The sequence below is a fragment of the Hippocampus zosterae genome, chromosome 9 (assembly GCF_025434085.1).
Source record: "Hippocampus zosterae strain Florida chromosome 9, ASM2543408v3, whole genome shotgun sequence".
In the NCBI taxonomy this organism is placed as follows: domain Eukaryota; kingdom Metazoa; phylum Chordata; class Actinopteri; order Syngnathiformes; family Syngnathidae; genus Hippocampus; species Hippocampus zosterae.
Genome location: NC_067459.1, coordinates 24,509,903 through 24,536,501, shown reverse-complemented (window position 1 = coordinate 24,536,501; position 26,599 = coordinate 24,509,903). Strand labels below are relative to the sequence as shown.

The window sequence follows — 26,599 nt, the reverse complement described above, 5'->3', positions numbered from 1 at the left end:
GAACTCGATTCATCTCGGTTGCATCCCGAAGTGCGTCTGTGTTCAGTATAGGAAACGTTTCTGTTATTTTGGTTCCCCCCCCCACCCCCACCCCACCAACGTCGTTGTGGGTTATTCTACCAAGATCTCAAACATTCTGCTGTCCGACATCATCCAAAATCCTCCCATATTCAAAATCACATTCACATTCAAAATCTGCCGTTTGCCGACATTCTCTCAGTCGGCAAGAGTCTCTAAAATTCTACAATCTTCGCTAACATCCCATAATGTGGAGAACACGATCAATATATCTTTGTAGTGGAGCCAATTCAACTTCGGATTTGCAAATCATTGTATTCTGTTTTCAACTTGATTGGCAATTGGGTTTGTAAATGAGTTCTGGTTTACAAGATCGAGGCCCTCCTCTGCCACCTGCTGGAGACACACAAGAACGCAATCGTGAAACAGTCTGCTTTCAAGGAGGACGACACAAGTTTCCAAGGACTTAGACCAGGGGTGTCCAAACTTTTTGCCAAGGGGGCCAGATTTTATGTGGTAAAATGTCGGGGGGCCGACCTTGGCTGACATTCTTTACATTGAACAACAATATTGTTCAGCAAATTTTAGTAAGCCAGTCTGTTTCACATTTCCATTTTTATTTTAATTTCAACAATCTTAAGAATTTCTTTTGGTTCATTTGAAACAGGAATTTGAAATATGACATATCAGTCAATATAAACACGGAGTGATGTCTTGTTGACTCGTGAGTGATGCCCCCTAGTGTCTAAATGCTATTACTCATTTAGTGAATGCTATTACTCATTTAGCCACTAGAGGGAAGCAGTACTCTATGAAACATCACTCACCAGTCTACGAGACCTCAGTCAATGCAACACGTGTTCCATTGCGCCCAACCTGCGGGCCAGACGGCACTGATTTTATGACAGGGGCCGAGGGCCGGATGAAATTCCACCGCGGGCCGGATTTGGCCCCCGGGCCGGACTTTGGACACGCCTGACTTAGACAATATCAAGTTGAACAAGGTCTCCAAACGATGAATCGATCAGCACAAATAACGATCAATTACCATGATTGGATTCATCCTTGCACCTGTACTGTCATCCAAATTGTTCATAGGTCGCCTTATGATCCTCCGACATTTCCAATGTCACGCAACATTCCGAATGGGGGAAATATTTCCCAACAACATTCTGCGACATGGAACATTTGCATCGTCGGTCAACATTTGCCCCCACCTAGTCGAAAATCTTCCCGCTTCCTCTCACATCCTCCAAACTCGTATGACGTTCAGCAACGGCGAACTAGACCAGCTTCTTCCCCCGTTCTCCAACATTGCTTCACGTCAACCCGAAGGAAGCCGACGGATCTTTTCGAGGCTCCTTTCAATGTTTTTTCGCCGGCTGACATTCCCTTCACGCCTCATTGCTCGTCTCTTGACTCTTCTCCTCCATGCCAACATCCCGCCATCATCGGCCCTCCCAACCAACCCCTCCGGTCGCCCTCCCCCTCCTTTGCTCCCCCATGGATACTAACTTTAGCGAAACTAGCTCGTTGCCCGGGTAACAAATCTGCCCCAACAGGCCAATTATGAAAGCAGACCAATTAAAGCCCAACCTGTGTGCTCTTTAATGCCTTTCATGCTGTCAGCCCGTTGGCTACCGCGCACACACACACACACACACACACACACACACACACACACGAGCCTTCTGTATGAGCCATCAAAGACTGAAGATGATTTTTCACATTTTATCCTCAAATAAGTTGCTCAGAGACACACACACACACACACACACACACAAACATATGCCTTTGGGCACACACAAACATGCTCACCCGCATGTGCATGTATCTGCACACTTTGTCCTCAAATTAAATTGCTCAGATACACAAACGCGCATAAATGCAAAAGTACACACACCTGCACGTTCACACGAAGCACATGAAATTCCAATTTTATATTTTTTTTTACATTTTGTCCTCAAATACATTAATCCGACGCGTTCAAACATAGACATGCACACAACGGCGCGCGTGCACACACGGGCCACGTCTGTTATTGCGAGGCCATCAGGTGATCCGATTTCTCCCTCATTAACGGTGCGCACAAGGGCTGCCTGTTGGCGGCCCTGTCTGGCGCTCACACACACACACGCGCATACGCATGCGTCGCACGTGCGAGCCCTTGCACGCGCTGCCCACACTCGGGGATCCAAATAGCCCCTTATCTCGCTGCAGACGGCAGACATCAATGGCGTGTAACTACAAAGGTGTGGCATGAATAGAAAGACACACTCCAACGAGATGCCAATAAAGGAAAACTGAGAGAAATAACAGGACCTTCGTTGACTCTGAGTGCCTGTGCGTGCGCCTGTGTGCGTGCGTGCGTGCGCCTGCGTGCGCCTGCGTGCGCCTGCGTGCGTCTGAGATTGAACTGTTGGCGTTCGGTTCCAAAAAGACGGCGGGAGAGACGAAAAGGCACACGCAGGAGCACAAAAAGACTTGGAAGCTGCGATTGGTTTTTGACCGCTGGAGTTTGTTGGTGATTTGACGCAACTTTCCAAGGTTGACCTCAATGTCCCTCAGCAGATGACACTTTACTCGGCTTCTATTTTGAAAGGCAAAATCGGCTTTTAGTTTGTATGGTCACCCAACCGTTGCATCTGTCATGCGCCCGCCCAAATGTTCATCTGGCCATCCAGCCTTCCGTCCATCCATCTGTACTTCCAGTCTTCCATCCATCCATTCATCCATCCATTTATCCATCCAGACTTCTGTCCATCCATTCATCTGTATGTCCGCCCATCTATCCAGAATTCAGTCCATCCAGCCTTCCTTTCGTCCGGCCATCCATCCATCTATCCGTCCATCTGTCTCTCAGTCTGTCCATCTCACCTTCTGTACATCCAACCTTCCATCCATCCATCCATCCATTTTCCAGCCTTCTGTCCATCCATCCATCCATCCATCCATCCATCCATTTATCCATCCAGCCTTCTGTCCATCCATTTATCCGTATGTCCGCCTGTCTATCCAGAATTCAGTCCATCCAGCCTTCCTTTCGTCCGGCCATCCATCCATCCATCCATCCATCCATCCGTCCATCTGTCTCTCCGTCCGTTCATCTCACCTTCTGTCCATCCAGCCTTCCATCCATCCATTTTCCAGCCTTCTGTCCATCCATCCATTCATCCATCCATTTATCCAGCCTTCTGTGCATCCATTCATCTGTATGTCCGCCCGTCTATCCAGAATTCAGTTCATCCAGCCTTCCTTTCGTCCGGCCATCCATCCATCCATCCATCCGTATGTCCGCCAGTCTATCCAGAATTCAGTCCATCCAGCCTTCCTTTCGTCCGGCCATCCATCCATCCATCCATCCATCCGTCCATCTGTTTCTCCGTCCGTTCATCTCACCTTCTGTCCATCCATCCAGCCTTCCATCCATCCATCCATTTTCCAGCCTTCTGTCCATCCATCCATCCGTCCATCCATCTGTTCATCCAGCCTTCTGTCCATCCATTCATCTGTATGTCCGCCTGTCTATCCAGAATTCAGTCCATCCAGCCTTCCTTTCGTCCGGCCATCCATCCATCCATCCGTCCATCTGTCTCTCCGTCCGTCCATCTCACCTTCTGTCCATCCAGCCTTCCATCCATCCATCCATTTTCCAGCCTTCTGTCCGTCCATCCATCCGTCCATCCATCCATCCATCCATCCGTCTCTCCGTCCGTTCATCTCACCTTCTGTCCATCCAGCCTTCCATCCATCCATCCATTTTCCAGCCTTCTGTCCATCCATCCATCCGTCCATCCATCCATCCGTCCATCCATCTGTTCATCCAGCCTTCTGTCCATCCATTCATCTGTATGTCCGCCCGTCTATCCAGAATTCAGTCCATCCAGCCTTCCTTTTGTCCGGCCATCCATCCATTCATCCATCCATCCGTCCATCTGTCTCTCCGTCCGTCCATCTCACCTTCTGTCCATCCAGCCTTCCATCCATCCATTTTCCAGCCTTCTGTCCATCCGTCCGTCCATCCATCCATTCATCCATCCATCTATCCAGCCTTCTGTGCATCCATTCATCTGTATGTCCGCCCATCTATCCAGAATTCAGTCCATCCAGCCTTCCTTTCGTCCGGCCATCCATCCATCTGTCCATCTGTCTCTCCGTCCGTCCATCTCACCTTCTGTCCATCCAGCCTTCCATCCATACATCCATTTTACAGCCTTCTGTCCATCCATTCATCCATCCATCCATCCATCCATCTATCCAGCCTTCAGTCCATCCATCCATCCAGTCAAATGTTTCAAATGTGCCCAGTGCAGGCTTCATTGAACACCTGGGGGGATCGTTATCCTGCAACCAACCGAAGGGTTCATTTCAAGAAATTAATCTGGGTTTGTGCGCCAATCTCCCGCCGGGCCGCGAGCAGTCAGATTATCCGTCCAGATTAGCCGCTCTCCGTCCATTGTCAGATTATAAAATGGCAGCCGTTCATTTGAGCAGCCGAGCAACTTGGGGCGTATCGGAGGATTTTTAGGGGTCTAATCTTGCTCAATCTGATTATTTGTCTGCGTCTCCCGCGGGATTGAGCGATGGCGGCACAACAATAAGATAAAATACAAGCTGCTGTGTGTGAGCAAGTCCTTTTTTGTTTTCCGACTTAGTGAAGCAGCGTGAGGCTTATTAGCCACTGTGATTTCAAATGCCCTTGTTCCAAATGGACATTTGTGTGTTTGCGATGAAGAGGGTGCTCTGTTCTTTGCACGAGCGCGCCAGTTCCAAAATCTCACCAAGGAAATGAAAGGACAACTATTGGTGGGTTTCCAATTGTTGGTGTTTGTATGTTTGTGATTAGACTGTGATTGGTCAGACACCCGTGTTTTCCCGCATTGAGTGAGTTTGCTCAGTTTTTTTTTTTAAGATACAGGGAAAGACAACTGTGGATGTTTGGCAGCCAACAATTGTTTGTTTGTGTTCAAAATGTTTCGTCACGAGACCTTATGTGCTGCTCAGAGTTAAATAATTTAGGACGTTTCTTGATAAATTCTTCCGTTTTACTTTGTTTTGACAAATGTGGTTAGGTTTACTTCTTTTATTTTATGCAGATTTTTTCATTGCAAAAATCTTTTCAAAATTTAATACATATATTAATAACATATATAAGATAAGATAAGATATCCTTTATTTGTCCCACAATGGGGAAATTTACAAAAAATTATATTTATATATTTATAATTATATTTAAATATATAATTAATTATATAATTAATTATAATTAAAATATATTTATAAAAGTATTAATAAAGTAATTATTATTATTAATTACATTTTTCGGTTTTGTTGTTAGTTTTAGTTAATACCACCCGGAAAAAAAGAGTTGAGTTTAATTCTAGTCAAAACGCCACCAACCAAAAACTCACGTTTTTCTATTTCATGCCTTTTACAGAATTGCAAACAACCCACCCAAAGAAAACGTCTGAATTTTTACAAGAAGGCTGACATCAGCTGCCGTGTTCATCCCAAGAACGCACGTACTCTGCATTCCGTGCGACTGCTCTTCGCGAGAGCTTCCATATGTCCAACTTTGACCAAGAGTAGATTAGATGGATCCAGTCAGTAGATTACTTGACGGGATTGTTTCCTTTAAATCGACACGCCGATTCCTTCAAACCCGACAGGCTTTGTGGAGGGGGGGGGGGGGTCCTCAAACGAGCCAAGGATACCTCCAAAATTTGCGAACCCCTTTTCTAATCCCGTTGCCCATTACTCCAAACTATCAAACGCAATCCCGATCAGATGGCTTTGATCTGCGTCTAATCTCTCATTGCGGCTAATCTTGCGTGGGGCGCTCAAGTCGTTGTTCAAACAAACGCTCAAATGCACTGCCAAACATGTTGGAATGAACCATCCCCCCACCCCCGCCCCTGCCCCATTTTTCTCACTCATTTTAATTTGAAAAAAATTGAAATACGGCTCTGTCTATTTCCTGTGTGGAATGGAAGTATATCCTCATTGCGGGGTAGCTCCAAAAGACTTTTCAGTTGTGGACTAAAACATTTGCTTTTACTCATTCATTAATTTAATCATTCATTAACTTGCCCAATTAGTGTGTGTGTGTGTGTGTGTGTGTGTGTGTGTTTGTGTATGCGTCTGAGCTGTACAATTTCTATCCCCTCGTCCTGTTTTTTGTAAATTTATTGATTTTGTAAATTAATATTGATCTGTCTCTTCCAGATCCCGTCCACGGTCCGCAGAATGTGAACGTGGTGGACGTCCGTGCGCGACTCTTGACCATCCAGTGGGAAACGTTCGGTTACGCCATCACGCGATGCCACAGCTACAATCTCACGGTACCACACCAGACACAGACATTTTCATCTCGCTTTTCCCCTTCTGGACGTGTTCCAATACTTTTGTTCCAAAGTCCAGGGGGGTGTTTTTAAACACGTGCTTTGTCTCCCCCTGCAGGTGCAGTACCAGTACGTGTTCAATCAGCAGGAGTTTGCGTCCGAGGAGCTGATCCAGACGTCTTCTCGCTACACCTTGAGGGACCTGCGGCCGTCCGTCACCGTGAGACTGCGACTGGTCCTGGCCAACGCCGAGGGCAGCAAGGAGAGCGAGGAGATCGTCAAGCAGACGGAGGAAGACGGTGAGACGGCGCTAAAAATGTCACACCGGACAACAGCGACACCGTCTTGCTTCCTATATCATTGATTTATTTGATTGAGATTTTCTTCAACTTTGACATCCTCTTTGTGTACGCTTTGCCTTCCCGGTGGAGTCTCAATATTTTTGGCCACACTCTAAGCTCAGACAAGCGGCTTGATAAAAATAATCAACACAAACAACCAACCAAAGAAAATCAATCATGTAACAAATGGCGGGCACATGTTTTTCATGATCCGCGACAGATGTAATCTGGGCCACTGCTAGCGTAGTTTAGCATCGTTCCCCCCCGCAAGAATCATTGCCGCCATTGCGGATTACTGCCTCATGTCGTCACTAATGAGATACAGTTTGTGGAATGCAAAATATCATTTGTGTGTGTGTGTGTATGTATATATAGATATATCTATATCTATATTGCGCGTCGTCCCGCACGCGGTCTGTCCTTCCGTCTGTCCCTTTTCAAAACGTACCTACTTCACCGCGCCGCTGCGCGCCGCCACTGCGCCGCTCAGGCAGTGGCTCACTACGATCGCCCGCGCGTTCTTAGCGAAAAAATGTTGTCTATCCACAAGCCTTGCAATGAAATTGTTAGTTATTTAGTAGAGCTAAACATCTCTTTATTTTGGCGATAAGCAATGAAGATGAACAAAAAGTTGAACCAAGCAACAACACTTTTGTGGGCCCGGAGGGCGGCGAACCAGCTAGTATATATTCATTCATTCATCTTCCGAGCCGCTTGATCCTCACTAGGGTCGCGGGGGGTGCTGGAGCCTATCCCAGCCGTCTTCGGGCAGTAGGCGGGGGACACCCTGAATCGGTTGCCAGCCAATCGCAGGGCACACAGAGACGAACAACCATTTGCACTCACACTCACACCTAGGGACAATTTAGAGTGTTCAATCAGCCTGCCACGCATATTTTTGGAATGTGGGAGGAAACCGGAGCACCCGGAGAAAACCCACGCAGGCCCGGGGAGAACATGCAAACTCCACACAGGGAGGCCGGAGCTGGAATCGAACCCGGTACCTCTGCACTGTGAAGCCCACGTGCTAACCACTGGACTACCGGGCCGCCCGCTAGTATATATATATATCGTAATTATTATTTGGTGACAAATACACACAAACCTAACAATCCACCTCTGATGCACCAGAAATGCATTTTGGGGGTTTCTGAAGGCACAACAGCGTTCGGATTCACGCTAAGTGCCAAAGACACTCAAAAAGTAGGTTGAGCTGAGGATCAAACGCAGAATGTTGGAAAAAGACTACAGGAAGATCCTCGCAAAAGAACGAATCGACTTGATTTTCATCGAGCTCAGATTTTACAAGCCGTCATCACCCAGCTGCACATGAAAGAGACGTTAGGTGCGCTCATCAACCCGTCGGCTGCTGGTGTTTTGTGGCCGCGAGAGAAACCAAAGCGCACTAATATCACGCCCGCTTAAAAGACAATCTCAATCAACCAAAAAGTAGGACTTGATAAGAATTTCAAAATAAAAAAAAATAGAAAAGCAGGTGCTTGATTGCCAAGTTGGAACTTGAATCAAATTTGGGTCTGCATGTTACATGCGCACACGCTCACACACACACACACACACACACACAGAGTCTTTAAGACACGCGCACAGCGGTGAATGATAAGGTGGCGAACGTAAAGGACAGAATCTAATTGCGTTTCTTTGTGCGACTGATTTGATTTGCGGGGCGGCCTCATCAACACATTTTAATTACCAAATGAAAATCGTCTTTGTAGCGCTTTGCCGGCTATTTGTTAACGCGTCCGTCTCTGGGAAAAAAAAACATTCTTCATTACATGGCGAAGGTGTCGCCGCAGCGCCGCTTGATGGATCACACTCATTAAGGCCTTTAAAACGCTTTGAATCGCCTACAAATTTGATTTTGCTTTGGTCCCCCCCCCCCCCCACCCCCCAAAAAAACCAAACAAACCAAATGCTTGGTAGGAGACTAGTTAGGTAGGAAAGAGGAAGGAGGGTAGGTAGGTAGGAAATTGGAGAGTCGATATATCAGTACGTTATGTACATTCTTGTTGCTAGGCAGATTTCGTTATCGTGCCCTGATGGTTTTGTGCACATGTGCGTGTGTGTGCAGTGCCCGGCTCTGTGCCCAAGGAGTCCCTGCAGGACACGCCCTACGAGGACAAGATCTTCCTGCAGTGGAAAGCGCCAAACGAGACCAACGGAGTCATCACCCAATACGAGGTGAGTCCGAAGTCCAAACACAAACTAGCGAGCTCGTCCCTCTGATTTTTTTTTTAGCCGTGATGACGTGAGATGTAGTGACGGGGAGGCATCGACGTGGCCTCCGTTGACATATCCAGTGGAGCCGCTTCCATCGTGGGTTTGAGGTTCACAGTCCCGCTATTTGGCGGATTTTTTTTGGGGGGGGGGGCGGGGGGGCAAGGTTAATTCCACAATCAATCACTCGATTTGTGTCGGACTTGTTTAATTTGAGATGGTGTCAGTTTGAAAAAATTTCAGCGCAGCATAGTTTCTTGGAAGTCCTCTGCTGCGATCCTGCTTTTTACGCCTACAGAAAACGACAGCAAAGGGTTAATTTTGTGACGCGTGTCTTTGGCACGCAGTTGCCAAGAACTTTTCTGCAGTTCTCAGGTATTTTGAGGTCACTAAATCTTTCATTTTTGATACAATTGGCTGGTAGCAGCGGCCCGGTAGCCCAGTGGTTAGCACGTCGGCTTCACAGTGCAGAGGTACCGGGTTCGATTCCAGCTCCGGCCTCCCTGTGTGGAGTTTGCATGTTCTCCCCGGGCCTGCGTGGGTTTTCCCCGGGTGCTCCGGTTTCCTCCCACATTCCAAAAACATGCGTGGCAGGCTGATTGAACACTCTAAATTGTCCCTAGGTGTGAGTGTGAGTGCGAATGGTTGTTCGTCTCTGTGTGCCCTGCGATTGGCTGGCAACCGATTCAGGGTGTCCCCCGCCTACTGCCCGGAGACAGCTGGGATAGGCTCCAGCACCCCCCGCGACCCTACTGAGGATCAAGCGGTTAGGAAGATGAATGAATGAATGAATGGCTGGTAGCAACAGAACAGAGCCTCCACAAACAAAGAGCCCCATGCTGCTTCACCAAGGCGTTACGTTCACATTGTGCTCCTTTTCCAACATGGTGCGTCTTTGCTTCTTTTGCACACCGTTCGCTCGTTTCTCCAGCAACTCCGTCCTTCCGCTTCACCTCGGCTGGCGTCTCCCAACAGTACCCTTTCGTTTTTACCTGGCTTTCATTAATGCGCGGCCGCGCGCGATCTATTAAGCCCGCTGTCGTCTACTAAACATATCACAGGCCCGGCACAATGCTGCCCATTAGAGATAATGACGATAATTACGCCTATTGTGGGATTAAAGGCATCATCTGCTACATCTAAAGGCCTCTGTTGTCTCTTGCGTCTTCTCCTTTTAACCCGCCTCTGCTTTGGAGGACCAGAGCGGCCCCCTCGTCCTTGGACAATGGGCTGGGGGGGGGGAATTGCGGGGGTGGGAGAAAGGGTGCAGGTGGAGAGCGAACAGCGAGGAGAGATAAACCAGCGTTAGAAGTTTGAAGCGCTAGCCATGATACGCGTATGCAAATCCGTCGCCTCTCTTGAATGCGTTGAGATAATTGCGGCTAATTACGGGATTAAAGTGAGCGTGTCAGGCGGGGAGACGAAGGGGGCGGGGCCTTTTCCCGGAACGTTCGAGTTCACCACCAAAATGGGATATTTCTGACGCCGTTTGTTCCACTTTTGCCGATCGGCGCCGCGCAAAAGCCGCGCGGTCCTTTAGTGAATCGCTATCAACATGCGCCGATCACATCATGACCTCGTCAATTTCTTTTGTCATACCCCACTACCAACCAACCCTAACGCCCCCCCCCCGTACCCCGCCCCCTTGATATTATTCTTGGATCCCCGCCGCGCATTGCGAAGCTGCGCCGGCCCACCCGCAAGCTCAACAAGAGTTTGGTGGCTTCACTTTGCTTGATGTGAAACATCCCACATCGATCTCCCCCTTTGTGCTTTGTTGATTTGTTGCGGACATCGCCCCCCCCCCCCCCAAATAAGAGGAGAGAAGGCCGCGGGGGCCCTGCTGTGAGTCGCAGCGAGGGGTCAACATGCAACGACGGCAAACGTCAATGAAAATCAGTGACAAAGAGCAAGCAAATAATGCGAGAGCCTCTAATTGGCAGCTGGCAAAATGTCACATTTAGCGCAAGAAAGGCTGTCCGACGATCAATGAACTATTTTTAAAACGTAGTTGAACGTGAACAGGCGCAAGAGTAGCGATAGAACACTATTTAACAAATTGACGTCGCCTGTACGCTTTTCTGTACTTTTATCCATCGGGCGTATGTCACCATTTGAGACGACATTGTATATTTTGAGATACACCATCGTATGTAGCGGCAACTATGAAAAGATTTGGAACGTTTTCTGCTCGTTTGTTGTGTTTTGCCGTGGACACTCATTGCTCTGTTTGAAATGATTCATTATTTGGGGATTTCAATAGATGTGATTTTCACCGGAGTGAATTAGTGTGTTATTTACACCCCACCAATTATTCAGGCTCTTTGTTGTCAAAATGACGAATGGCTGTATTGAGTCCTTGCAGTATACCGTATTTTCCCTAGTATAAGGTGCATCTTCAATGAATGGCCTCTTTTAAACCGGTTTTCATATATGGCGCACGCCGCATTCGAAGGCGCATAGAATAGAAGCGGCAATCGCGGCCGCAGTGCGTTATGCATCCACTAGATGGAGATACGCTAAAGCAGGGGTGTCCAAACTTTTTGCCAAGGGGGCCAGATTTTATGTGGTAAAATGTCGGGGGGCCGACCTTGGCTGACATTCTTTACATTGAACAACAATATTGTTCAGCAAATTTTAGTAAGCCAGTCTGTTTCACATTTCCATTTTAATTTTAATTTCAACAATCTTAAGAATTTCTTTTGGTTCATTCGAAACAGGAATTTGAAATATGACATATCAGTCAATATAAACACGGAGTGATGTCTTGTTAACTCGTGAGTGATGCCCTCTAGTGTCTAAATGCTATTACTCATTTAGTGAATGCTATTACTCATTTAGCCACTAGAGGGAAGCAGTACTCTATGAAACATCACTCACCAGTCTACGAGACCTCAGTCAATGCAACACGTGTTCCATTGCGCCCAACCTGCGGGCCAGACGGCACTGATTTTATGACGGGGGCCGAGGGCCGGATGAAAGTCGACCGCGGGCCGGATTTGGCCCCCGGGCCGGACTTTGGACACGCCTGCGCTAAAGGAAATACAATACAATACAATACATTCATTCATTCATCTTCCGAGCCGCTTGATCCTCACTAGGGTCGCGGGGGGGTGGTGGAGCCTATCCCAGCTGTCTTCGGGTAGTAGGCGGGGGACACCCTGAATCGGTTGCCAGCCAATCGCAGGGCACACAGAAACAAACAACCATTCGCACTCACACTCACACCTAGGGACAATTTAGAGTGTTCAATCAGCCTGCCACGCATGTTTTTGGACTGTGGGAGGAAACCGGAGCACCCGGAGAAAACCCACGCAGACCCGGGGAGAACATGCAAACTCCACACAGGGAGGCCGGAGCTGGAATCGAACCCGGTACCTCTGCACTGTGAAGCCCACGTGCTAACCACTGGACTACCGGGCCGCCCACAATACAATACAATACTATACAGCTTTATTTTGTCGAGGTTCCTCAACCGCTGCAGCTGAAACAAAAGCGCTTTACAGAACAATTTAAAATATTACATCCAAGAAATCAGAATATTAATCCATTTATAAGGCGCATCGGATTATAAGGCGCACTGTCAGCTTTTGAGAAAATCAAATGCTTTCCGGTGCGCCTAATACGGTACGTGCGCTAGAATTACACAGGTAAAATCATCAACACTTAAATGCAGCAGACAATATAAATACTTTTAAAATAAACTTTGAATTAGACATGTATCAATAGTCTTCATAAAGGTGGCGCATTAATACACCTCGAAATGGAATTGGAAAGCTAGCAAGAATCGTCAGTAGCATACATGTCTATATAAAAGTTCTCAACCAATGTGAACAAGCAGTGTTGATACAATACCTCCACATGGTCCAAAGCGTGTATTTATTCAGTTGGGAGCGAAAGACTTAATAGTAATTGCCGTTATCTGCAATGTAGGGACACATGCGTATATGCACACGTATGTACCAGAAAGCGTTGTTGGTGCAGGCGAGTCAGGGTAGGCGTGTTGGTCTCCCGCCTCACGGCCATGATTTGACTTTCATGTCCTTGAGCTTCAAAAGTCTCCGCTTCACTTCTTGGCCGATAAGCCGCTCGCTGGCTCGCTCGCTCCTTAATCCAACACCAATTTAGTGGCAATGACTCGCAACTCACGCGGGACTTTAATCAATCACAACAATGCGTACGGGCAACGCTGCGTTTAGTGCAGTGGCTGCGCCGCTCAACTTGTCCCGCTCTCCAGCATCATTTTTTTTATTCCACGCCCCCCGTCCAAAACAACAAAAAGGCGTGTTTTTCATTTCGCGCAGGCATGTCCAAAGTCCGGCCCGCGGGCCAGATCCGGCCCGCGGTCGAATTTCATTCGGCCCTCGGCCCCTGTCATAAAGTCAGTGCCGTCTGGCCCGCAGTTTGGGCGCAATGGAACACGTGTTGCATTGACTGAGGTCTCGTCGACTGGTGAGTGATGTTTCATAGAGTACTGCTTCCCTCTAGTGGCTAAATGAGTAATAGCATTCACTAAATGAGTAATAGCATTTAGACACTAGAGGGCATCACTCACGAGTTAACAAGACATCACTCTGTGTTTATATTGACTGATATGTCATATTTCAAATTCCTGTTTCAAATGAAGCAAAAGAAATTCTTAAGATTGTTGAAATTAAAATAAAAATGGAAATGTGAAACAGACTGGCTTACTAAAATTTGTTGAACAATATTGTTGTTCAATGTAAAGAATGTCAGCCAAGGTCGGCCCCCCGACATTTTACCACATAAAATCTGGCCCCCTTGGCAAAAAGTTTGGACACCCCTGATTTAGCATCTTGCAGAATTGAAGGGGTACATCTTACCAGAAGAAAGTTTTGAAATCCATGTGTTAAGTGACAACTTTCCTCCCACATAAACAGTCAAATACTAAAATGATTACTTTTTTTTTTTTTGGTTTCCTTTCTCATCCTGACACAATTCAACGTAACCATTTCACTTTTCTGTTGCCGGAAAAGTGAATGATGTCAATATAGAGGTGGATTTTTCAGCTCTTGTGTGTTTTACAGCAAAATTCATTGATGACTAACAATCGAGCTGCTAAAATTAATGAAACTTTGCTTTAATCCAAACTCCAATTCAACAGAAATGAGAAAAAAATTCAAAAGTTACGCGTTTGGCATACGTTTGTTGTTGTTTTTTAAACTCATGCAATGTAATTATAAATAATCAATTCACCAATGAGGGCGGCCCGGTAGTCCAGTGGTTAGCACGTGGGCTTCACAGTGCAGAGGTACCGGGTTCGATTCCAGCTCCGGCCTGTGTGGAGTTTGCATGTTCTCCCCGGGCCTGCGTGGGTTTTCTCCGGGTGCTCCGGTTTCCTCCCACATTCCAAAAACTTGCGTGGCAGGCTGATTGAACACTCTAAATTGTCCCTAGGTGTGAGAGCGAATGGTTGTTCGTTTCTGTGTGCCCTGCGATTGGCTGGCAACCGATTCAGGGTGTCCCCCGCCTACTGCCCGGAGACAGCTGGGATAGGCTCCAGCACCCTCCGCGACCCTTGTGAGGATCAAGCGGCTCGGAAGATGAATGAATGAATGAATGAATTCACCAATGATTCAATGTGATGGCTGAATTAAAAAAAGAAGGTAATAACGTTTAAATTCATTGATTGACGGTGGGAAAGAATTCCACATGACTGGTTTATGCTCGGGAAATGCATACGTTGAAAAATATGTGTGCACTCCCGTTACCAAAAATAAATAAAAATGTTTGTATAATTATTGACAATAAATCAAGGCACCGATTATTAGATCGAAATGATTTTGTCAAAACAAAGCATTTAAACTGCTACGTCAGTGTGAACTCGTGTCCTGAACTAACGCTGAATTCCTTCCTTGGTATCAACGCTGCGACGTAAAATGCTCCTTCCTTATCGCGCGCGCTCGGCCACATTGTTCCGTCGTCAGCGATACGAGTCGATTTGGTCAGGCTTTTCAAGTCCTTGAGCCTCTGACCTCATTTAGTCCGTCCCGCCGCCTCTTTTGGCCTACAGGGGCGACGGCACGCTATCACTTACACCTCTTTGCGCCCGTCTCACATGTTCATCGCAGAAGCCGAGCTGGCTCGGCTTTAGTCCCTGCGGAACATCCTGGGCGGTAACAGGCTTCGAGTTTCTGCACTACTGCAGTTCTCAGCACGGCAAAACAACGAGAAGAAGAAAAAAAAACATGAAAGCAGTGAGCAGCCAGGAATGAATTCCGCCACTCCTGCCTCTGGAGTGGCCTGATTGCTTTTTTTTAACCTTTCTGGCCACAGGGGGCGGCGATGAATCTCAGAAGGCCGTGTTTGTCGCACGCAAGGTGTTTGGTCAAGCAAACAAAGAGAGCAAAATGTCCCGATACTTCCTGTATCTTTTCGCGCATGGCTCGTTGAGACTTTTTGTAGGTCAACTCACGATAAGACTCATGCTACCAAATTTCAGATTCCATCCGCAGGGTGCCCCGGATGCCATCAAACACTGCTGCCAAAGCTTCTTCTGACCAAAATGTCCGACTTTGTGTGTCATCTCCAGACAGTGCTTTGAAAGAATTTTTTTGTGGGTGTAGTCATGATCGAAAATTTTCGTTGCTCGGACAAACCCGGCTTTCAGGACAGAATTTTTAACTTGAAGTGTCTGCTTTCAAAACAAAACGGCAGACGTTCTGCACATCGTGGCGCACGACTCTTTGGAACTACTCATCATGAAACTACCAAATTTCATGTGGATGAGTCCGTCTATTTTCCAATGACTCCCGATGGGTGTTGCACAGCCCGTTTTTCCCCTGAGTAAGTCCGGAGACCAAGACAGAGACAATTCCCGGTGGACACGTAGCAACTCGCTCTGCTAAATGAGAAGTTTTCAGAAGCATCATGAGACCGTTTCATTCATTCATTCATTCATTCATCTTCCGAGCCGCTTGATCCTCACTAGGGTCGCGGGGGGTGCTGGAGCCTATCCCAGCTGTCTTCGGGCAGTAGGCGGGGCACACCCCGAATCGGTTGCCGGCCAATCACAGGGCACACAGAGACGAACAACCACTCGCACTCACACTCACACCTTGGGACAATTTAGAGTGTTCAATCAGCCTGCCACGCATGTCTTTGGAATGTGGGAGGAAACCGGAGCACCCGGAGAAAACCCACGCAGGCCCGGGGAGAACATGCAAACTCCACACAGGGAGGCCGGAGCTGGAATCGAACCCGGTACCTCTGCACTGTGAAGCCCACATGCTAACCACTGGACTACCGGGCCGCGAGACCGTTTTACTCCTGTGCTAATTTTTACAGGCAAACAAAAGATACTGACCATGTTCTTTTGCACGTAAATGTCACGGACCAGTAAAAAAAAAAAAAAAGAAGAAGAAGAAAAATGCGTATTGCGCTTGAGTGGGCTGAGAGAGAAGAGCAATGTGCACTGGAGCGCTTCATGAACACGCTTGAAGGGGATCTTCAACGGCCCTCTGATACCTTCAGTCCCTTGGAGACCGGGTCCAAGTGTCCTTGAGCAAGACACTTTTATGGCCCCGATGAAGTCTTTCACACCGGCGTGGGAGAGTGTGCGCGAGAGAAAGAGAGAGGCAGTGTGTGCGTGTAAGCGTGAACCAGGCCGAGGCATCTGCTCTACAAGTACCATTAAGGGAGCTCTGGTGCCGTCTGAATGCATCCATCTCCATTTTTGCCACACGCAATTATCCACTATGCGCTCATTCGTCAGGAGCACGACAACTTGCCTACCCGGATGAGGCCAAACCATCCCAGCCAATCACACGTCACAAAGACAAAGGCGGCTAAATAGCTGTCGCTAGCTAAATGACACGCGGGTAAATGCCGGTTGCATGCTACGTGCGCGTCAGTTAAACGCCAGATAAATGGCAGTTGCGCGCCGGGCGAATGATCGGTTACACGCCAGTTCAACGCCAAATGTCGGCTGCGTGTCGGTCGAGGGTCAGGTAAATAAATGTCAGTCGTAACGCAGGTCTGTAGCGGACAAATATGTTACAGGTTGGTTACAGTCAGTGTCGGCCGCCGGGTACGTTTGGCGTCAGATAATCGGCAGTCGTACGTCGGTTTCATGTCGGTTAAACATCGGACAAATGTCAATAACGTGTCGGATGCGCATCGGCCAGGTGGCAGTTGTACGTTGGGGCGAAAGGTCAATCGCATGTTGGATCTAGCGGCAGGGAAATGTCAGGAAGTCACTCGATGGCAGTTCCTTATGCTAACAAACGTCGCGCGGACTCTTCTTAACTAGCCGATTCGGTTTCTGACAAGTTTGTTTCCTGAAGCAAAAAAAAAAACCCCGAAAACAATAAATAGAACTGCGATCAACTTTCCCAGAAACGCTGGCAAGGACGCCTCTGCTGATCCGTGCGTCAGATGAAGCGATTGCGGCGACTGTCGCCGAGAGATTAGCATCGCAGCTGCTCCTGGCGTTTGATGAGCGTTGCTCCGCCACTTGTTGTCTTTGCGGCGCTCACTTGTGTTGACTTAGCGGAGTCAGAGCAACTGTTTCCACTTCAGATTACGTTTCGCGGCTTGGCTATGCAAGGGCTTGGGCGCCGTGTCAAATAACGTGACAGATACAGGGCAAAGCTAAGTTGCGCTTTATTTTTCATTAGAAAATTAGCTTAGAGACTAGCGCAGGTACCGCAATGTCAGAGTGTGTTGAGCACAAAATCTCATTCCTTAGCGGAGTCAGAGCAACTGTTTCCACTTCAGATTACGTTTCGCGGCTTGGCTACGCAAGGGCTTGGGCGCCGTGTCAAATAACGTGACAGATACAGGGCAAAGCTAAGTTGTGCTTTATTTTTCATTAGAAAATTAGCTTAGAGGCTAGCGCAGGTACCGCAATGTCAGAGTGTGTTGAGCACAAAATCTCATTCGTCTGGTTTGGTAGAGTTTTTCATGTGGCGTGAGGTGTGTAAACAAACTGTTAGGTTTTTTTTTTTCTTTTCCCATGGTGTTACACAACTGCAGGAGCGAGGAGGTGTTTCACCACCAATTTAGCTGCCAAGCGTGGGCGTCAAAGCCGGAGGGACCCTGCCCAGCGAGCCCACCGAGGCTTCCTTCCCGCCAGCTCGGCCGCACGCCTTTCATTTGCTAACAAGGCCTCTTTTATTTCGTTCCTTACATTTATTTTTTTGGGACACATAATAGCTTCTGACGTCTGGCTGCTGGCTTTCAGTACAACCTTATAAAAGCCTGAAAATAATTGACACAACAATCCAAATGATTTCAACCTGATGTCTTTGTTGTTCGTTTTAAACAAAACAAAAAAAACAGGAAAATCAAATTTTAGCTCTTTTCAAATTGTGTATGCTTTGCGTTATATTGCGCATCTCATTCCTTCGCCGTCTTGCAGATATGTGTAACATAATGTCAGCGACATGGCAGAGACATCCGTGTGACGCGTGTAAACGGTTCATGTCACTTACCTGGCAGTCGAACGGCAGTTACATGCCAGATGCCCGCCCGCCGCGCGATCGACGCATGTCAATTACATGGCTGATATCATGGCGTCAGATTGCACCGCGTTGAGGTGACAGCCGAGTGGCAGATGAAGGACCGGCGAGGCGGCGGTGACACGCATGAAAGATTCAGGAAAAGTTTCGCGTCGGGTACTTAACAAACACGTGGCAGCAGCTGGATGCCCGTCACGCGGCAGATGCGCGGCCGACATTTGACACTTGGACAAATAACGTGGCAGACACGTGACAAATTGGTGACGATGTGGCACAAAGTAAAACGCGCGTCACCTACGCTACGTTTGGCAGCAGATATATATATATATATGTATATATATATACACACAGGGCGGCCCGGTAGTCCAGTGTTTAGCGCGTCGGCTTCACAGTGCAGAGGTACCGGGTTCGATTCCAGCTCCGGCCTCCCTGTGTGGAGTTTGCATGTTCTCCCCGGGCCTGCGTGGGTTTTCTCCGGGTGCTCCGGTTTCCTCCCACATTCCAAAAACATGCATGGCAGGCTGATTGGACGCTCTAAATTGTCCCTAGGTGTGAATGTGGCGTGGATGGTTGTTAGTCTCTGTGTGCCCTGCGATTGGCTGGCAACTGATTCAGGATGTCCCCCGCCTACTGCCCGAAGACAGCTGGGATAGGCTCCAGCACCCCCCGCGACGGAAGATGAATGAATGAATGAATATATACTGTATATATATATCCATCCATCCATTCATTCATCTTCCGAGCCGCTTGATCCTCACAAGGGTCGCGGGGGGTGCTGGAGCCTATCCCAGCTGTCTCCGGGCAGTAGGCGGGGGACACCCCGAATCGGTTGCCAGCCAATCGCAGGGCACACAGAGACGAACAACCATCCGCACTCCCACTCACACCTAGGGACAATTTAGAGCGTCCAATCAGCCTGCCATGCATGTTTTTGGAATGTGGGAGGAAACCGGAGCACCCGGAGAAAACCCACGCAGGCCCGGGGAGAACATGCAAACTCCACACAGGGAGGCCGGAGCTGGAATCGAACCTGGTACCTCTGCACTGTGAAGCCCACGTGCTAACCACTGGACTACCGGGCCGCCTACAGTATATAATATGATATATATAAATAAAACTTTTTTAAAAAAGAGCAATTGCATTCCAGGAAACAACAGGAAGTTTAAAGCACAAGGTGTGAGTTAGTGTGTTTTTCCAATAAAAACAAACACGAGCAATCATAAAAGATGGAAAATGAAAAAAAGTCAAGTGAAATAAGGTTGCTGCTGCTGCTGTTGTTGTTGTATACACATCCCACGGCACAGCCTCGTAAACATTGTTTATTACACGCGCGCACACACACACACACACACACATAAAGACACACACACACGCGCGCACGCTGGGGAACTGAGCAATCGCTTCTTCTATTTGCAGGGCTCCAAGCACAGTCCACCACCTTTGTCGTCATTAGGCTCAATAACGACGGACAGTAGATCATCGGAAACAACGCTGCCTTTGACAGCTTATTAAAAAAAAAAAAAAAAAAGACGTCTAGCGCGTTTTAATAAATGTCAATACTTCATTATTTCCCCTTGATGAACTCACCAGGGGCAGGGCAGGCCTTCTAGCGGGGAAGGGTGAGCTGGTGGCCGCTCTGCGCGACTCGCCTCGTAAAACGACACGGCCGAAAATATTCATTTCAACATCAGGGCAAAAGCGCAGGCGCGTGTTGACACCATTTTTTTTTTTTTTTTGGTGATAATTATTAATGTCCGTCCGAGCCGCTTGATCCTCACTAGGGTCGCGGGGGGTGCTGGAGCCCATCCCAGCCGTCTCCGGGCAGTAGGCGGGGGACACCCTGAATCGGTTGCCAGCCAATCGCAGGGCACACAGAAACGAACAACCATTCGCTCTCACACTCACACCTAGGGACAATTTAGAGCGTCCAACCAGCCTGCCACGTATGTTTTTGGAATGTGGGAGGAAACCGGAGCACCCGGAGAAAACCCACGCAGGCCCGGGGAGAACATGCAAACTCCACACAGGGAGGCCGGAGCTGGAATCGAACCCGGTACCTCTGCACTGTGAAGCCGACGTGCTAACCACTGGACTACCGGGCTGCCGTGATAATTATTTAAACATCAAAAAAGAGAAACAAGCACGTCTAAAACAAATCATTTAAACATCAAGGCAAAAAGGCTTTCGGGGCCGTTTTCTGGTTTGTGGTTGCACATAACGCTCAGAAGTGCCCGCACTGCTGCATTTAGGCCTTCTCCGGTTGTCGTCGATAAGTCAAAAGCCAAAGAAAAACCAATCCAAAGTAGCCACGGAGCCAGCAGATGATGTTTAATGGCGACAAGCCTTTCAGCGGCGCAAATGCATATCGACCGCTCGGGCTATGGCGCGCCGTTCTCCGCTTGCTGACTTTTTATCAGCAGAAGGTTTTGTCCCGAGAGGCGTTGACTTGTTTAGCGGCGCCGGAGTTAAATGCCAAGAAAGGAAGGTGAAAGCGTATTGTTTTTACACACACACACACACACACACACAAAATCTAAAGCGTATACATTCAGAGCCAGGATGACCTCCGTCAAGGCTCGCCGAATGACTTTTGAAAATGTCATCCTGACTGAGACTGTTTTACCCTCAAATGAGCAACGGCCACTCGCAGGGGGGGATGTCGCTGCCAAAACGTTAGCTGCACCACAGTCAAGATGCGCCGCTCTCAAGCACATTAAGTGAATCCAGAGATTTTAATAGATAATTGCTGAAAACGTGTGCTAAGGATGAGAGTGTAGTACTCAATTTTAGAGCTTAAGATTGCTTTTGACGGTTGTCGTTTTCCTGATTTTTGACAGTCAGTGTGTGGATGAGGGCTTTGCGATTTTCAGACTTCCTTTGAGCGCCTCGTTGTCAGCTGTGGAGAGAAGGCAGAAGAGAGAGGTGAAAATCAATCTAAAAGTCAGACTTGACAGCCAGCTTTTGGGACAAGGGCTTCACACTGGCGTTGGTTGCTTTAGAGTGCCTCGTCGTCTTCCATTTGGTTGCACGCATGTATTGTTGTTGGCTGTGAGTGCGTACACGTCACGGAGAGAAAACGGAAGATCGAGGTAAAAAAAAAAAGTTACAGACATGCTGACATGGGCTTTGTGCTGTTATGGCCACATTAGAGTGCCTTGTTGTTGCCCATGTGAGCGGTCACTCATCAAAGAGAGAAGGCGTAAGAGCAAGACAACCTTTTTTTAAAAAAATCAGACGTGACAGCCAGTGTGTGGAGCGCGGCTTTGCGCTGTCTTTGCGCTGTCTGGTAATGAAAAATATGCATGTGTTGACTTCTGCCACATGCTGCTTCACCGGGACGTGATTTATGTGATTATACAGCCTGCCATGTAGGTGTGTGGTGGTGCACTAAAATGTTTTGGATGAGTCACCGGTCTGTCTTTTGTGGTGCTTGTTGTTCCCACCTTGCCTCCGCATTCGCTTTTAAGACGACTCCACATACTGGTTGGTAGAGGCGGCTGCGCTCTGCCAGTTCTTTTTGACACAACCTTTATTGAAGCACTTTGTGGCTGAGAAACACTTTGAGACTTTTAGTTAAAAACAAAAATACATTCTGCAGTGGAAAGTGAGCATGCAAATTTGGCTTAGACGACAGGGTGCTGCGCCCTGCTAAGTGCAGTGTGAAGAGGGCTTTTGGGTTCGGCTGCCAGCCGGCTTCTGACCCTACGCTGAACTTCAAATCCACCATCATAATCTGCGCCTCTCTCACAAAACAGCAACATGAAAAAGAACAACGGCTTGATTTATTTGATGCAAGAGTGCCAAAAATGTTGGGGGTGATCAGGTGTCGGTTTCAAGAATGTGTGACTTGAGATTCGGTTCTTGTCTACTTCCAGATTGTCTATAAAGGTCTGAGCTCTCTGGACCCCAGTGCCGACCTGACCAACCAGTGGGGGAAGGTGACCAAGCCCACCAATGAGACTCACCACCTGTTTGTTGCCCTCCACCCGGGCACCACCTATTTCTTCACCCTCAAAGCCTCCACCAGCAAGGGGGCTGGCCCACCCGTCAACACCCACATTACCACCAAGATAGCAGGTAAGCATCAGGACGCCATGATGGAGTCATTCTGGAATATTTTGGAAAATTGCGCCCCCAAAGCTAGTTTGACCCTGAAACATGATATTTGGTAGAATGTTAGGAAACCTGCAAAAAAAAGGAGTCATAGCTGAAAAGACACGAAAAGTCGGCCATTTTGGTTTGAAGCTGCATTTCCAGGAAATGTATTGAGTTTCACTCAACAACTTGAAATTGGGTAGACGTGTCTATGATGAATAGACGCACAAAAAAAGTTCCAAGAAGCCATGCTCGATAAGGCCGCGGAAATCCGCCATTTTGATGCAAGCATAAAAGCAGCCATTTTAGACTCACTGTGGCTGGGTGGCTAGTTTTTCCCCCTCTTTAAATTCAGTTTGAAGCCACTAACATGGAATTTGGTCGACATGTTTACCATAAATTGACCAGCAAAATGATAATCAGAAACCATTCCTGAAAAAAAAACACAGAAAGTCAGCCATTTTGGTTTGAAGCTGCCATTTTAGACTCATTGTGGCTAGTTGGCTAGTTTTTCCCCCTCTTTAAATTCACTTTGAAGCCAGTAACATGGAATTTGGTCGACATGTTTACCATAAATTGACCAGCAAAATGATAATCAGAAACCATTCCTGAAAAAAACCCCCACAGAAAGTCAGCCATTTTGGTTTGAAGCTGCCATTTTATGGGCCATTTCAGAGGCGTTTGGATGGCAAAAATCCTGCCATTTTGTTTCTTCCCCTTTTAGGCTCAGTGTGGCCATATCTTGGGGATGTTTCAAAGACAAATTTGGTTGAATGATTAAGTGCGAGTTGAACAAAATTTGAAGCAGACAATTAGGTGACGCTAAATTTGAATTTTTGTCATGGCGCGTGGGTGGAGCCTGTTGGCAAAGTTTGATGACTCGCCATCAAATATCGAATTGGGATGACTCAAATACTTGCGCAACGGACTGCCAATGTCTGTGCATCAGAAACAAGCAACAATCAATCAATCAATCAAACCATTTATTCAGATAGATTGTGACTGCGACTTCACCTCCAAAGTCAGAGCTGACCTTGTATTGTGATTCTGTGTCGCTCAGTGCTTTTCTTCCTTGCCTTTTTTTTCCCCCCTCCACCTTCCTCGATCACATTCCATTTTTATCTTGACTTTTACCGCGTGATTGTCAGCCGCCTCACAAATGTCACCGCAATAAAAGCAACGCGGTAAACTTTGCAGGCCGGAGAAGTGGAGGGGCAATGAAAGCAACCGGTGTGACTCTCGAAGCTCAACACAATGGCCAAGGTTTGGTTCGCTTCGCATGGAGTCACGGCCACATTCTGGTCTTGTGCGTGATCAAGGTTGCAAAATTCAAAGAGATTTCAGCATCAAATTTTTTTTGCGCGGGAATTGCAATAGGAGGTGCCGTGTGAGATAAGGTGAGATTTTCAGTGAAATGAAAGTGCCAATGAAGTGGCACAACAAACTTTGTATCCATTTTTAGTCTAAAATTCCACCCCCCAACTTTTTGGAAGAACTGACTGTTAATCCGTCTCGCGGGTTAACGTTGATCCCTCTGACTGACCTCGGCGACGGCTCACCTTCGCTGGTGCCACGCGTGATTGATACTGACATACCTTGAGTGAGACCCGCAGTTGCCAAGTGACGGCGAGTAACAAAAGAAGAACAAAACGCGGCTTAGTTTTTTTTCTTTTTTTCCCCCCCCTCCCCCTGATGACGGCGACGGCTCACTTGAAATGTCACGCCGTCAGCCATCTTGTTGATCTCCCCGCGGAGCCTGAAGGCTATCGGGTTTCAATTAAAAGTGTAGTACAAAGACAGGTTGGGGGGTAGGGTGTTAATGACTTAAATGCCACTGCAAATGTTGATGTTTTTGGGGCACGTTCACACGTCGGCGACCTTCAAAACCGCAAAGTGTCACGAGCAATCGGTCGTCTGTCTGTGTCGGATTATGAGGGTTTCGCTTTGCAGAAGTGTGACTCGCGTTGGTTGTCGACTTGCCCCACAGCCCCCATGATGCCGGAATATGAATCCGAGGCGCCTCTCAACGAGACCGAGTCCACCATCACCGTCCTCCTTAAGCCTGCCAAGTCGCGGGGAGCGCCCATCAGGTAAATTACAACAACATTTTATTTTTCAAAGTTTGGGATTCGGTTAGGACCGGGGGTCGGCAACACGCGGCTCTTGAGCGACATTGAGTGTCTCCCTGGACGTTTATAAAAAATGTTTGAAAATGGAAAAATATTTTAGATATAGATAATAGATATAGATACATGTTGCAGCGCCGAAAAAGGAGAGCTGTGTTTTTGGTTTTTTTTAAATTCACACTTTATTTATGCTCTGAACTCATTCAGTACCAGCCAATTCTGGACCAAGTCTGAAAAGACGTTTAAAAACGTCTTTGGGAGTGAATGAGTTCACAGTCGAGACAAACAGAAATGATTGATCACTTCACTGACTCTAAGAAAAGCGAAATTAATGCACCAAAACAAAAGATCAAGCGAGGCAATCACAAAATAAATTCTATGGGGGCGTTTGTGAACACCCAACAAAGCAATGAACAACAATTCTGAGACAGTCCAGTCTTGTGTTTCTTTCATTGTAAGTTCTTCTATCAAGAAGGCTTTTATTTTTTTTGCGGCTCCAGACATATTTTATTTATTTTTATTTTTTTGTCCTATATGGCTCTTTCAACATTTTGGGTTGCCGACCACTGGGTTAGGAGGATTAGGTCATTAATAGGTTGCAGTTTTGTTTGAGTGTATAATTTGGTTGGTATGATTACGGTTTGGTTTTGGTTTTGGTTCGTGCTCTTAGCTCGTTAGGGGGAAGGAATTAGCATCCTGCTGTTCAGGCGAAGAGAGAAATTTGCCGGATATGGTTCGGAGTTATTTTTGGGTTAAGGATAGGGCTGTGAATATGTGGAACTACTTGTGGGCCCCTCGTAATTTACGAAAGAATGACTAAATGCAATTTGGTTGTCTTTAATTTGTAATTTCAGCACATTGGCATTTGCAGCAGTCCCCCCCTTATCACAGGTTCAGTGTTCACAGTCCCGCGATTTCTATTAGATTTTTTTTTGTTGTACAGTTTTTAATTCTATTTTTTTTTTTCAGCCTCATGTTTATTTTGGATGGCATTCCTTTTACGGTTAGGGCTTGTGTCGGTGATTTGGATTCGTGGTTTGCTTGATATGGCTGGTTTTGTAAGATTAGCGGGTCAGCGTCGGGTAGGATTTGGTGTTAGGTTTAGATTGATTGGGTTCAGGTGCAGGGTTACATTTTTGGTTTTGATAAATCGGGTTAAAGTTACGCAATAGGGGTCTGGTGAGGATTTGAGTTAGCGGTTTGAGGTTGGATTCGATTTGTAAGGTTAGCATTAGGATGAGGTGAGTTGGACAAGGATTCGGTTAGAAGGGATCAAGTTTGAAAATACTGTTAGATGAGTAGCTAGGTTTCCTGTTTATATCAGTGACATTCCGGTTAGGTTAATAGGGTTATAGATTTCGGATTAGGTTATTGAGGCTGGTTTTGCTCTGGGTTAAATTGAGAGTATGAGGCTTAGGGTGAGGCTTAGGCTAGTACAGTGGTGTGTTTTTTTACCTCCACATGTCAAACAAGTAAACCCATTTGTAGCAGTGTGCTATTTTATTTGAATTTGGAGTTAAGCTTAACATTGAACCCAGTAAGTGGCGACTGGGACTCATTATCTTGATGAGGCATCACCAGGGAGCGCCATCTTCCTCCACTTTGCAAGGCAACAGTGCAAGTTAATTTGCAAGTTTTCCTTGCACCGATGTCGTAGTTTTTATTGCTTATTTGTGTAAATCCCTACTGCAAAGCCTCCTAGATTTACCTGAAATACAATTTCAAGTCTTGGTGCTGTGGAGGAGGCCTGCTCTCTAATTGCTCAGCTGAATCCTATCAAAGACAGAAGGGTGAGCAGGCTCAGCACCGCTCATTTGATTTGATTTTATTTTCCCAGCTTTTATTTAGTCTGGGAGACAAAGGTGCTCCCCGGTGGAGGTCGCAAAGGAGCTTTGAAAACGGATGTTTCGTCAACAAAAGCACAAATAGAGAAGACGGCCAATCCAGCTCATCTTGCGGTC

At 47.2% G+C, this 26,599-nt stretch overlaps 1 protein-coding gene and 1 long non-coding RNA gene across 2 annotated transcripts in view; one reads left to right on the top strand and one right to left on the bottom strand.

The window, feature by feature from the left end:
• The window catches only part of ptprt (protein tyrosine phosphatase receptor type T), a 149,970-nt gene that overhangs the window by 55,490 nt on the left and 67,881 nt on the right, over positions 1 to 26,599 (top strand). Inside the window, exons 9-13 of the mRNA XM_052076389.1 lie at positions 6,244 to 6,359; positions 6,478 to 6,658; positions 8,790 to 8,899; positions 22,293 to 22,494; positions 24,500 to 24,602. Of these exons, the coding sequence (XP_051932349.1) occupies positions 6,244 to 6,359; positions 6,478 to 6,658; positions 8,790 to 8,899; positions 22,293 to 22,494; positions 24,500 to 24,602 (712 nt within the window). The remainder of the gene's footprint in view (positions 1 to 6,243; positions 6,360 to 6,477; positions 6,659 to 8,789; positions 8,900 to 22,292; positions 22,495 to 24,499; positions 24,603 to 26,599) is intronic.
• Positions 19,144 to 20,516, bottom strand: LOC127607765 (uncharacterized). Its single transcript, XR_007964142.1, has 2 exons — positions 20,468 to 20,516; positions 19,144 to 19,447 (listed from the first exon to the last, which is right to left on the bottom strand). It is a non-coding gene; the product is annotated as an uncharacterized LOC127607765 (long non-coding RNA).